Genomic DNA, 14826 nt, shown 5'->3' on the forward strand with positions numbered 1-14826 from the left:
ACCATGTATGTACTATTTGTGTACTAATTATTTATTAGTACTACTACGTATACTACTACTATTTGTGAAGTACCATTTTTATTAGTACTACTAGTATTATACCACTATTCAAAAAATACTATTTATTAGTAGTATTGATAACTACCACTATTTGTGTACTACTAGTATTAGTACCACAATTATTTGTGTACTATTGCTATTTATTAGTATGATCATGTGTACTACTATTTCTTAGTACTATGTATGTGTACAACTAATTCGTGTAGTAGTACTATATATTAGCATTACTATTTGTGTACCATTTATTAGTACTACTTCTACTTATAAATACTATTCATTAATACTACTATTTCTGATCTACTATTCAAGTCTACTACTATTTGTGTACTATTAGGATTACCAGTTAGTACTAGTTTATAAATAGTAGTGGTACTAATTATAACTGTGTACTACTACTATATTTTAGCACTTCTACTATTTGTGTACCATTTTTTAGTACTGTCACAATTAGTACTTCTTATGAATGCTATTTATTAGTAATACTTTTTGTTAGTAGTATTTTTAACTATTACTGTATGTGTACTACAATATATGTAATCTATTATTTATGTAGTACTATTAGTACCATGGCAATTAATATCAACTATTGGAATTTATCAGTACGACTGTGTACTATTTATTAGTACTACCACTCTAATACTACTACTTATAAATACTATTTATTAGTACTACTCTTTATTGGTAATATTTATAACTTGTATTGTATATGTGTACTACTATTTGTGTAATACTACATTTGTGTACTATTTATTAGTACTAACACTGTTAGTGCAAAAAGAGTACAACTACTATTTATAACTACTAATATGTACTATTATTTATAACTACTATTACTACTATTTATTAGTACTACTACTACTATTTATAAGTAGTACTGTTAACTTAGATGAGTGTAATTGCGGCTGGAAGTAATGGAAGTTACTTCCACTGCTGAGACCAACCATCCAGGAAGTAGTCGCCTTACAACCAAAATGCTGATTGGGGGGTGTGATGTCATCATTGTGGCACAACAACAAATAGTAATCGTGCAATAAGGAAGATATTCACCATGAGTCTCCAGCAAGTCTGCCCTCTTTCATCCCAGGCACACCTGGACCATGGAGCGGCTCATTAACTGCAAGTCTCCATTCCAACTAAATACTACTTCTGACCTTGTACTTTGTATTTCAAAAGTCTCGTGATGATAACCATAGAACATTTTAAATAATGGTGTGAGAACCATAGAACCATTTGAACTGTGAGATATAATAAACACACGTCAACATCTCTAATTGAGGAAATAAATGTTCCTAATCGTCCTGTGCTGGATAAACAAAAGTCAAATAGTGATGCAAGTGTAGAACACATTACCCAGAAGGCAGTGCAGCAGGCAGGAACAGGAAGTAGGTCTGGGCTGCACGGGTTCTTCCACCAACTCATGAAGATCTTTAGACCCCCAAAAATATATTTTTTTTTTTTCCAGAGGGCTCATTTTTGGACTATTTAGTGAGAACTCTATCCATGTCTGGGAGAAGACTTATAAAAGGATGTTGCTGCACAGCAAAGTTTATTCATATATAACAATGGTACAAAGTCATCCTTGGCTTGCAAAATAGGTGTGCTTCATATTTACAGTAAGTACACAATCGAGAACAAGTTAAATACCTTCAGCTTCACCACACCTTTTCATATCAAATAACAAAGACGGACTAATGATTATCTTACAGGAGTCCAGTGTCTGCAGAGAGGTCTTCTACAAGCTTTCTTGACTGGGGCGAGTCTTAACTTGGATCTTTCGGACTGCACTTTTGTTTGCTGGGCGGGCAACAAAAGCAAAGGAAAATCTTTTTGGGGTGGCGTTGAAAAATGAAAACTAAACGCTTTTGTAGTTTTTAGAAAAGTTGGCGAAGGAAAGGAGCTTTCAGGGGCGCCTCAACTCTGACGGAGTTTTAGAAGAAGGAGCTAAAAGTGAGGAGCATTTCTATCCCCTGGAGGAGGAGAAGAAGGCATTTAGGTCTGGGTTCTGTGAAAGTCAAGTGAGGAATGAGGAGGAGCTTGGGGAGACTGGGACAAACTGGGCCTGCAGATGGAATCAAACCCAGGACCCTGGGGAGGGGGAGGTTAAGTCCTTAGGGGCTCAGGCTGGGGTTAGGGCTAAGGTTAGAGTTGAGCTTGGGGTTAAGGTGAGGTATGAAGAAGCTAAAGATTAGAGAGAAAAAAAGGAAAAGGGGTTGGTAAAAGTTGGGGTTAGAGTTGGGCTTAGGACTAAGGTTAGATTTGGAGTTGGGTTTGGGGTGAGGTATAACGAAGCTAACGTTAAGGTTACGTATAAAGAAAAAGAGCTAGTTAGGGTTGGCGTTAGGACTAAAGTCAGGTTTGGAGTTGGAGTTAGAGGTTAGGGTTAGGGCTAAGGTTAGAGTTGAGCTCGGGGTTAAGGTGAGGTATAAAGAAGCTAAAGGTTAGAGAGAAAAAAAAGTTGGTTAGGACTAAAGTTAGAGTTGGGGTCGGGGTTGGTAGGTATAAAGAAGCTAAAGATTATAGAGAAAAAAAGGGAAAAGGGTTGGTAAAAATTGGAGTTAGAGTTGGGTTTAGGACTAAGGTTAGATTTGGAGTTGGGGTGAGGTATAACGAAGCTAACGTTAAGGTTACGTATAAAGAAAAAGAGCTAGTTAGGGTTGGCGTTAGGACTAAAGTCAGGTTTGGAGTTGGAGTCAGAGGTTAGGGTTAGGGCTAAGGTTAGAGTTGAGCTCGGGGTTAAGGTGAGGTATAAAGAAGCTAAAGGTTAGAGAGAAAACATAGTTGGTTGGGGTTAGGACTAAAGTTAGAGTTGGGGTCGGGGTTGGTAGGTATAAAGAAGCTAAAGATTATAGAGATAAAAAGGAAAAGGGGTTGTTGAAAATTAGGGTTAGAGTTGGGCTTAGGACTAAAGTTAGATTTGGAGTTAGGGTTGGGGTGAGGTATAACGAAGCTAACGTTAAGGTTACGTATAAAGAAAAAGAGCTGGTTAGGGTTGGGGTTAGGACTAAAGTCCGGTTTGGAGTTAGAGGTTAGGGTTAGGGCTAAGGTTAGAGTTGAGCTCGGGGTTAAGGTGAGGTATAAAGAAGCTAAAGGTTAGAGAGCAAAAAAAGTTGGTTGGGGTTAGGACTAAAGTTAGAGTTGGGGTCGGGGTTGGTAGGTATAAAGAAGCTAAAGATTATAGAGGAAAAAAAGGAAAAGGGGTTGGTAAAAATTAGGGTTAGAGTTGGGCTTAGGACTAAGGTTAGATTTGGGGTTGGAGTGAGGTATGACGAAGCTAACGTTAAGGTTACGTATAAAGAAAAAGAGCTGGTTAGGGTTAGGACTAAAGTCAGGTTTGGAGTTGGAGTTAGAGGTTAGGGTTAGGGCTAAGGTTAGAGTTGAGCTCGGGGTTAAGGTGAGGTATAAAGAAGCTAAAAATTATAGAGGAAAAAAAGGAAAAGGGGTTGGCAGAAATTAGGGTTAGAGTTGGGTTTAGGACTAAGGTTAGATTTGGGGTTGGGGTGAGGTATAACGAAGCTAACGTTAAGGTTACGTATAAAGAAAGTGCTGGTTGGGGTTGGGGTTAGGACTAAAGTCAGGTTTGGAGTTGGAGTTAGAGGTTAGGGTTAGAACTAAGGTTAGATAAGGTTAAAAAATAAAAATACTCCTCTGACACTCAGGGGGTGTGAAAAGTAGGGTTAGGGTTCGGGGGGAAAGAGGGTGTGTTTGTGAGGTATCTGTAGTTATTGTTAATATGAGAAAGGAGTTGTGGTTATGTTTAGGCATATAGGGAGGTAGAGTGGAATTGAGAGAAAAAGTTATGGTTATGTTTGTAATGAAAATGAGAATATGGTAGTGTGGAGGAAGGGGGGGGGCAGGGGTGAAGGGAGGGAAAAGAAAAGTAAAATATGTATATGTACCCTTCCCTGGGATGTAAAATATCTAAAATCCTTGCAGATCCCACCCCTATACCGGACGGAATCAAACCCAGGACCCTGGGGAGGGGAAGGTTAAGGCCTTAGTCCTTAGGGGCTCAGGCTGGGGTTAGGGCTAAGGTTAGAGTTGAGGTCGGGGTTAAGGTTAGGTATGAAGAAGCTAAAGATTAAAGAGAAAAACAAGTTGGTTGGGGTTAGGACTAAAGTTAGAGTTGGGGTTAGGGTTAGGATTGGGGTTATGGTTAGAACCATAAAAAGAAAATGGGTAGGGTTAGAAAGGAAGAGGGGGTGGGGGGATATATAAGAAAAATAAAAAGGGAAGTAAAAAAAGGAATGTGCACGGTCCATCAACACTCCTATGGCTCCCCCTCATACCTCGTTAAGGCCTACTGGATATCTGGTGCCCAAGTTCGCGATCCAGATGAGCTCCGCCCTGCGGCGTTGGGCGAGGCTCCATCTGGGGTTCGCCTCGACGACTGTTGCCCGGACGGAAGACCACCCGTGTCGGACAAAATGCCGGACCAGGTGAGTATTGGTGTTTTTGTGTCTAACGATGTCGTACTTATGTTGGGCGAATCTCCTAGCTAAGGTATTGCCCGTCTCGCCCACGTACATATCGCCACATCGTTGACACCGAATGACATAAACACAATTTTGAGTTTGTAGTGGTTGGAAAACCTTGCGGTTCTGGGGGTTCACAAACCATGGTGCATGGCGGACAAGGGCGTCCCTCTGAGCGGAGGGCGGGTCTCCCAGTGACCAACATATCATTCAAGTTGGGGTTCTTCCGGTAGGCCGGTACCACATAGTGCCCCAGCAGCCTCCCGCTACTCTCCGAGAAAGTACGGAAATGGGTTTTGACTTTTCTCACGACTCTGACGGCCGAAGGAGAGTAGGTGGTGATAAGAGGAATCATGTCCGTACCAGGGGGAGGTCCCTTGGGGTCCAGGAAGACCCTCAACTGTCTTCTGAGGAAGGACCTAGAATAGCCCCTCCCCTTCAGAGCAGTAAAGAGGGCCTTCGAGGCCACCAGGAAATCCTCCTGCCTAGTACAAATACGATGAAACCTCAGGAGTTGGAATTTCACCAGCCCCGCAAATGTGTGCTTGGGGTGGAAGCTGCTTTTGTAGCATGGGTGTCCGTCTCCTTGAAGAACACTTTTATGTCCAAAAGTTGCGTTTTGGCAAAATTGGGACCCTTGAATGTCGTGGTGTCCAAAAAGTCGACGGATGTGTTACTCGTGGTCGACTTAATGGTGATATTTTTATTGTGCGTGTTTAAAAACACGCTGAAGTGAGTCCAAACGCCCCAGATGTCATCCAGGTACCGAAAATAATGTTCGGGACGTTTTGGGCAAGAGGCCAAAGCAGAGGTCTCCCACTCAAATTTCTTGCCCATAGCAGTGCCCTTAATTTGGAGGTAGAAACGACCATCGAACTCAAAATCGTTTCTCCTCAAATTAATTTCAAGGAGCTCCAAAAGCTCCTTTTCAGGCCTGCTGACGTCACGATACGTGTGGAAGACATTTTTGACAGCCCGGATACCCTCCTCGATATCAATGTTGGTATACAGGCTGTCAATATCAATCGTAAATAAGATGGCATCTGGGGGAATGTGCACATTTTGGATTTTATCAATGAAATGCTAAGTGTCCTTGATGTAGTTGTCGTGTGGAAGGGAGAGTGGCCTTAAATAGTAGTCGATGTACTCTTGCCGTTCTATACGTCTCGCTCCCGCAGTCAGATACAATGGGTCGGCCCGGTGGTATCTCATGGGGCTTGCTCCATTGATCTGGCTCCTTGTGGATCTTAGGGAGCATGTAAAATCGGCGGGGGCGGGGATCCGGCTCACCAAGGAGGTACTTTTGTTGTTTCAAATTGATACATTTTTTTAGTAGCAGATTACGTATAATCTTTTCTACCATGGGGATGGTTTGGGGGTAAATAGGTTCAGGCAGTGGTTTATAGTAAGTAGTGTCACTCAACTGCCGAGAGCCCTCCCATATGTATTGTGATCCTGTCAAAAATGACAACAGCACTGCCTTTGTCGGCGGGCTTGATCACAATATGCTTATTGCATTTTAGACTATCAAGGGCCTCAACCTCTTCGCGTGTCAAGTTGGGGAAAAAACCGCAGGCGCACAGCCCGAACCGGACAATGTGACCAAGGCCTGGAACTCCGGAGGCAAAAGTCCAGGTGAGGGCTCCCAGTGGGAGCGGGCTGTAAAGGGTCTGGGTTTGAGAAGGTCTTGTTTCTCATAATATAATGCTAGTTTGACACGTCCGTGGTAGTGCTGGAGGTCGAATTTCAACTGATGGCGCCAGTCACTACTCAGATTGGACGAAGGGATAAAGTTGAGGCCCTTGTTGAGAAGTGAAACTACGGGCCAAATTTATCACGTTCTTATTACCCCCCCCGATTTTTCAGGATTTTGGGGGGGCCTAGTTTAAACATTCAAGCCAGTGCTCCAACATACGCAAGTCCAATGGATCAGGTCACCACGGGTATCAAATTCCTGGCTGTCAAGGGCCGGGATGTGAGCGTAATGGTTCCTGATATACATATCATTCAAGTTGGGGTTCTTCCGGTAGGCCGGTACCACATAGTGCCCCAGCAGCCTCCCGCTACTCTCCGAGAAAATACGGAAATGGGTTTTGACTTTTCTCACGACTCTGACGGCCGAAGGAGAGTAGGTGGTGCTCAACGGGCAGAGAAGCTGAAAAGTTAATCAGGGGGATAAGCAATCAGGCATGTGGGAAGGTTTTCCTGGCTGCCCGGAGTGCCCCTTGGAGCTGTTTAAGGGTGGTCTCCTTAACCTTCTGCTCACGGTTATTGATACCGAAGGCTAGGACTAATACGTCAACCTGGACCGTGGCTCTGGTCTTGGCCAGGATGGCTTCCGCGTGGCGAAAATTTGCCCCCGGGTAACTGTCGATCTGAAGGTCAGGCACAGTGAAGGGGGGTATATGACTCAAATTGGAGTCGCCGATCACCAAAATTCTTCTGGTGGCCAGCAATCTCCAATCGAGCATTTTCCTATTGGTGTTTGCGTGTCTGAAAACTTCCTGTACGTCTTCATCCTCTGTGTCAGATGTGTGTGATGAAGTGTCTGGCACAGAAGGGGACTATCAGGCATGTGTGGTGGTGTGTCTGGAACAGAGGGTTCCCTAGGTGTTTGGAAGAGTAGGGGTGAAGTGTTTGTAACCAAGGGTTCACTACGTGTTTGGGAAAGGTGTGGTGAAGAAGTACCTGGGACAGATGTCATGCGACCAAAAGAGAAAAAAAAGTTGGTTGGGGTTAGGACTAAAGTTAGAGTTGGGGTTAGGGTTAGGGTTAGGGTTGGTAGGTATAAAGAAGCTAAAGATTATAGAGAAAAAAGGGTTGGTAAAAGTTGGGGTCAGAGTTGGGTTTAGGACTAAGGTTAGATTTGGCGTTATGGTTGAGGTTGGGTATGGTTGAAGTGAAGTGAATTATATTTATATAGCGCTTTTCTCTAGTGACTCAAAGCGCTTTACATAGTGAAACCCAATATATAAGTTACATTTAAACCATTGTGGGTGGCACTGGGAGCAGGTGGGTAAAGTGTCTTGCCCAAGGACACAACGGCATTGACTAGGATGGCGGAAGCGGGAATCGAACCTGCAACCCTCAAGTTGCTGGCACGGCCACTCTACCAACCGAGCTATGCCGCCCCTATGAGGTGAGGTATGAAGAAGCTAAGGTTAAGGTTACGTATAAAGAAAAAGAGCTGGTTGGGGTTAGGACTAAAGTCGGGTTTGGAGTTGGAGTTAGAGGTTAGGGTTAGAGTTGGGGTTAATACTAAGGTTAGAATTAGAGTTGGAGTCAGGGTTGGACTTAAATGTGAGGGTTAAGAGTTGGTAGGTAAAAAGAAGCTGAAGATTATAGAGAAAAAAGGGTTGGTAAAAGTTGGGGTTAGAGTTGGGTTTAGGACTAAGGTTAGATTTGGAGTTATGGTTGAGGTTGGGTATTGTTGAGGTGAGGTATAAAGAAGCTAAGGTTAAGGTTACGTATAAAGTAAAAGAGCTGGTTGGGGTTAGGACTAAGGTCGGGTTTGGAGTTGGAGTTAGAGGTTAGGGTTAGAGTTGGGGTTAATACTAAGGTTAGAATTAGAGTTGGAGTCAGGGTTGGAGTTAAATGTGAGGGTTGGAGTTAGTAGGTATAAAGAAGCTAAAGATCAAAGAAAAAAAGAAAAGGGGTTGGTTAAGGTTAGGGTCAGAGTCGGGGTCAGAGTTAAGGATTTGGTTCAAAATTGGGTTTAGGACTAAGGTTAGAGTTGGGGTTAATACTAAGGTTAGAATTAGAGTTGGAGTCAGGGTTGGAGTTAAATGTGAGGGTTAGAGTTGGTAGGTATAAAGAAGCTAAAGATTAAAGAAAAAAAGAAAAGGGGTTGGTTAAGGTTAGGGTCAGAGTCGGGGTTAGAGTTAAGGATTTGGTTCAAAATTGGGTTTAGGACTAAGGTTAGAGTTGGGGTTAGGTATCAAGAAGCTAAAGATTAGAGAAAAAATAAATAGTTGGTTAAGATTGGGGTTGGGTTAATGTTAGGTATAAAGAAAAATGGTTAGGTCAGGGTTGGGGTTAGGACTAAGGTCAGAAGTTAGAGTTGGGGTCAGGGTTGGAGTTAGGTTAGGTATAAAGAAGCTAAAGATTAAAGAAAAAGGGTTGGTTAAGGTTAGAGTTGGGGTTAGGGCTAAAGAAGCCAAAGAATAAGGTAAGAACATTGGTTAGGGTTAGGGAAGCAGGGGTGTGGGGGCATAGAAGGTACATAAGGAGAAGTAAAAGGACGGGCTCACACTCACGCCTCATCGAGACCTCGTGCCCAACCTGCTGATCCAAAGGAGCTCCGCCCTGTGGTATTGGGCGAGGCTCTATTTGGGATCCATCTCTACGACAGTTGCCCGGATGGAAGACCACCCCACCCGTGTCACCCGGACTGAAGACCACCCCACCCGTGTAGGACAAAGTGCTGGACCAGGGGAGTCTTGCTACTTTCCTGTCTAACGATATTGTGCTTGTGCTGGGCCAACCTCACAGCCGGGGTACTGCCGGTCTCACCCACGCACATCACGCCACGTCCCTGACACCCAACCACGTACACACAGTTCTTGGCGTGTCGGCTGAAAGACTTTGCCCTTGTGGGGGTTCACCAAAAAGGGGAATCCCTCCGGATGGAGGGCGGGTCTCTAAATGAGCTGACTAGCAGATCACTCAAGTTGGGGTTCTTTCGGAAGGCCGACAGCACATAATTCTCCCGCAGACTCCCACTGCTCCCCACACAGGTCTGGAAGTTGTTTACCTTCCTGGCGACCTGTGCGGCTCTGGGACTGGATGTGGTGATCAGAGGAATTGTGGTTGTCCCAGGGGTAGGCCTCTTCCGGTCCAAGAAGACCCTCAACTGTCGCCTGAGGAGGGACCTGGAATAGCCCCTCCCCTTCAGGGCAGAAAAGAGGGGCCTCAAGTCCTCCAAGAAGCCCCCCCGCCTAGTCCCAATCCTAGGAAACCTTCAAAGTTGTGATTTCACCAACCCCGCAAGGGTATGTTTGGGGTGGGAGCTGTTTTTGTAGAGGAGAGTCCGGGTCTCCTTGAAAAACACCTTGATGTCAAAGAGGTGTGTATTTGAAGTCAGGACCCTTAAAGCTCCAGGAAGTTGATGGACACTCTCTTCATCGACAACATCCTTGCTTTTTTGGAGGATGGCCTGCGCCTGGCAGAACTTAACCCCCAGCTAGTTGTCCTTCTGTAGGTCCAGGGACTGAAAAGATGGGATGTGGCTAATATCCGGTTAGGACTGGGGTTGAGGTTTGGGTTGAGATTAGAGCTAAAGTCAGGGTTAAGACTGAGGTAAGGGTTAGGGCTACAGTTAGCGTTGGGCACAATGGCAGGTTCAAAGCATGACCCTGAGCGAGGGGATCTCATCAGCCAGGACCATTGCCTGAAATTCCGGAGGCAACAGTCCAGGTGAGGGCTCCCAGTCGGACATGGGGGTGAAAAGACCTTGATGCTCCTGTGATATTACCAGAGGTCATAGTTCACCTGACTGAGGTTGGGTGAAGGGACCAAATTGAGGGCTTGGTTGAAGAGGGACAACTGTGAGGGCCACATTTATATTGCCCCCCAAGTGGTCGGGTTTATTGGGACAGCAGATTTAAATGCCGAAGCCAGTGGTTTAGCATTTTCCTGGCTGTGTCATCCGTCCAATGGATGCTGTCCCTCTCGGTCTCAAAATCCTGGCTGTGAAAGACCGGGATGTAGTGGTTCCTAAGGATTTAATTCAGCTGCCTGAGGTGGTTTTTCTATTCCATAAGCAAGGAATCCGAAAAATCCATCAGAGGGGCATCTGGGCAAAGGTGGTCCGGGATGTCCTGACAGCCTTTTTGGAGCTGCTTGACTGTGGTCGCCTTAGGACAAGACCACACTCTCCACATCGACCCTGGTTTTTTGGCGGACGTTAACCCCCTGGGTTGTTGTCCATCTGTAGGTTGAGGGACTGAAAAGATGGGATGCGGTTAATATCGGTTTAGGACTGAGGTCAGGGCTTAAATTAGGGTTAGGACTGAGGTTCGAGCTAAAGTTAGGAATAGAGCTGGAGTTGGGTCTCGGGGTTAGAGCTCGCTTTAAGGCTTGGGGGTTAAGGGGTATGGTTTTAAGGTTGGGGGTAAAAAAAACAGGGCTAGCCATGATGTCCTATCTCTTTTGGTACTTGGATTTGCTTGGTCCTCTCAGTTCTCAGTTGGAGTCCTTTAAGATTTGTAGGTCCTGAAGAAGGCTGGACAAGAACTGCAGTTTTGGACGTGTTCCCACCTGCTCGACGCTTAGAAGGACAAACTGTAGCGACTAAGGGGAAGCTCTCTTGCAACGAGGCGACCGTCGATGTCCGGTGCTCGACGCTCTACTTTGTAAAGCATAAACCGATTTTGGCACTCGAGTCAAAGTCCACCAAGACCCACTTGGACTGATGAGCGGACGGCAAGCCAAGCACACGAAGACGCGAAGGAAGGAATGCAGGAAAACCAAGGATTTCGGTGCTTTTGAGGTCTGGGAAGCTCTTGGCGAGCTCCGTTTGGAAAACGTTTTTCTACATTCGCTCCATGGACGCTGCTACAAGAACTGGTGGACTCGTCCGTGTCTCCTCCTTCCGAGGAGAGGGCCAGGATCCTCACTGGTTGTGGATCACTTCCCAAAGGTCCCAGTATAAAAATAAAATCTGAATGCAGCAGACTTGAGTCCCCCCCCCAAACACATACACACACACACCAAAGTCCTGGAAAACAACATCAATAAATAAGTCGGTCCTTCCATGCCGAGGCGTCCTCACAACCACATGTGCCCGGGACTCGGACTTGGACTCGTCCCCGTCTTGCAAAAGAGCCTCAAAGGATCCAAAGCGGTCCTCAACTCTCGAGGGACATGGCGCCGATGAGCTGCTCCACCTTGTAGGCCAGACGCTGCTTCCTGGCGTGGTCGTCCTGCTCCAAGGCCGCCGTGATCTGAGGACCGACAACAACAACATGGAGTCATGAAAGTGGAGAGGGGAGAAGACTTGTCTGTCAGCCTTGGGCGTTTGATCCCTGAGGAAGTGCGGCCTTCAAAGTGTTGAAAGGAGGCCTGCAGACCAGCTCTCATCTCCTCAATTGCCTGGCAGGTGGAGGTCAATGCCTTTCTTCACCACCAGGGGGAGCCATGCAGCTTCTGATGAGGCAACTGGGCCGGGCCATCCATCCATCCATCCATCCCAACAATCACACCCAATACTGACGACAATGGAGTTTAAAAAAAAATTTATATCATATATTTCACCAATAAAATGTTTTTGAAAAATCAACATTTTCATTCCTATGTGTTGCCCTCAGCGATAGTAAGGATGTTATATTTCCTCACATTTCCTGTTTCTTCTTAACATAAAATACAAAACTAAGTGGCTTTTTTGTATTGTTTCCCCAAAGCAATAAACAATATTCGTAATATAGAATATTTGTAACATTTTGTATTATTGTTTGTATGTTTTATTGTAGTAGAAATTCATAAAAATATTGAAGACACGAATATCAAACAGAAAATACAAAACACTGTGTGAGATATATATATATATATATATATATATATAAATACACACATGAATATGCATATATATGTGTGTGTATATATACACATTTATATAAATGAATGTGTATATATACATAAACTTGTATATGTGTGTATATGTATATATACATGTATATATACATATACACACATACATGTTTATGTATATATACACATTCATTTATATAAATGTGTATATATATACACACATACATATACACACATATATATGCATACATATATATATATATACATAGATACATACATATATACACATACATATACATATATACATACATATATATATATACATACATATATACACATACATACATACATACACACACATACATATATATATACTCATATATGCATACATATATATACATATATATATACACACACACACATATGTACATACATATATATACACATATATATATATATATACACATACATATACATACATATATATATATATATATATACTCATATATGCATACAAATATATATATATATATATATATATACACACACACATATATATACATACACACACATATGTACATACATATATACACACACACACATATATATATATATATATATACATATACACATACATATATATTTACACATACATATATATTTTTACCCATACATAGATATATATATATACACATGTACACATACATATATACATTATATATAGACATATATACAATGTATGTATGTATATATACACACATATTTATACATACATTCATTATATATATATATATAGATATATAGATATATACATAAATACACACATGAATATGTGTAAGTGTAGAATGTGGATATGTGTGTATATATATATATATATATATGTATATATACATATACACACATATACATGTTTATGTGTATATACGCATTTATGTATATAAATGTGTATATATATACACATACATATACACACATATATATGCATACATATATATATATACATACATATATAAATATATATATATATATACCACACACATACATATATACACACGTATACATACATATATAAATATATATACATACATATATATACACATACATATGTTTATGTATATGTGTATATACACATTTACGTATATATATTTAAATGTGTCTATATATATATATATATATATATATACACACACATATATACATACATATATATACACATACATGTATACATATATATATACACACACATTTATATATACATACATATATATATAACATACATACATATACACATACATATGTATACATATATACACACATACATAGATATATATACACATGTACACATACATATATATATACATATATACATGATGTATACATATCTCCATTATGTATGTATGAATATATATATACACACATAAATACATACATTCATTATATATGTATAATATATATATTATATATATAATGTATGTATGTATGTATATATATACATATATATACATATATATATACATATATATAATTATATATATATATATACATACTGAAAATATATATGCTACATACATACATACATACATACATATATACATATATATATATATATATATATATATATATATATATAATATATTATATATATATATATATATATATACATATATATATATATATATATATATATACATATATATACATATATATATATATATATATATATATACATATATATACATAAACCCCCCGCCTTAAAGGCACAGCGTCACAATGACTTGCACTACCTGGCAGCCACCAGCAGAGGGCGCCAACACAAGACTGACCTCCTCGCTGTACTTGCTGATGTAAGAGTAGATCTCGTTGAGGGCACTCAGCATGTTGAACTCGCAGGAGTGCAGCCGGGCCTGCTCTGCCAGGTAGGCGTTCATGTCCTGGTCGCTGATGGCCGGCAGTCGGTTGATGTCGGCGTAGTACCTGCGGGACAGTCGGACATCGCCTCGTCATGGCTGGCGCCCACAAGGTTTGAAATATACATCGTACTTGAAGAGTGGGACTTGAGAACGCTGCAGTCAGTACACTGCCTCCGCAAAGTATTCATGTTTTTTGCCATGTTACATCCTTACTCCCAAATTGAATAACATTCATTTTTGTCCTCAAAATTCTACACACAATACCACATATTGACAATGTGAACGTTTTTTTTTTAAATCCGTCATCCATTCACTACCGCTTATTCCTTTTTTTTCCACTTTTCAAATTAAACCCCCCCAAAATATCACCTTTAGCAGTGAATACTTATGTACATGTGTTTGATTTAGTTTTAATGAATCTGGAAAAAAAAAAAAAAACTATGGACAATGTTATTATGGGGTATTGTGTGTAGAATTTTTAGGACATATAGCCTTACTCTGAAATGGAATAACATTCATTTTTGTCCTCAAAATTCTACACACAATACCACATTTTGACTATGTGAAAGTGTTTTTTTTTGGGGAGGTTTTTTTTCCATCCGTCCATCCATTTTCTACCGCTTATTCCCCTTTTTTTTAACTTTTAAATCAAAAGAAAAAAAAAATCAACCTTTAGCAGTGAATACTTATGTACATGTGATTGGATTTAGTTTTAATGAATCTGAAAAACAAAAAAAAACTTTTGACAATTTTATTATGGGGTATTGTGTGTAGAATTTTGAGGACAGCCTTACTCCGAAATGGAAAAACATTTATTTTTGTCCTCAAAATTCTACACATAATACCACATTTTGACA

At 41.3% G+C, this 14826-nt stretch overlaps 1 protein-coding gene across 1 annotated transcript in view; it reads right to left on the bottom strand.

The window, feature by feature from the left end:
* Positions 1–1587: 1587 nt before the first annotated feature.
* Positions 1588–14826, bottom strand: part of plxna2 (plexin A2) — an 801241-nt gene continuing 788002 nt past the window's right edge. Inside the window, exons 31-32 of the mRNA XM_061902603.1 lie at positions 13883–14033; positions 1588–11476 (exon numbers count right to left, since the gene is read on the bottom strand). Coding sequence (XP_061758587.1) covers positions 11381–11476; positions 13883–14033 — 247 coding nt within the window. The 3' untranslated portion in view covers positions 1588–11380. The remainder of the gene's footprint in view (positions 11477–13882; positions 14034–14826) is intronic.

The sequence above is a fragment of the Nerophis ophidion genome, linkage group LG06 (genome assembly GCF_033978795.1).
Source record: "Nerophis ophidion isolate RoL-2023_Sa linkage group LG06, RoL_Noph_v1.0, whole genome shotgun sequence".
NCBI classification, from domain to species: domain Eukaryota; kingdom Metazoa; phylum Chordata; class Actinopteri; order Syngnathiformes; family Syngnathidae; genus Nerophis; species Nerophis ophidion.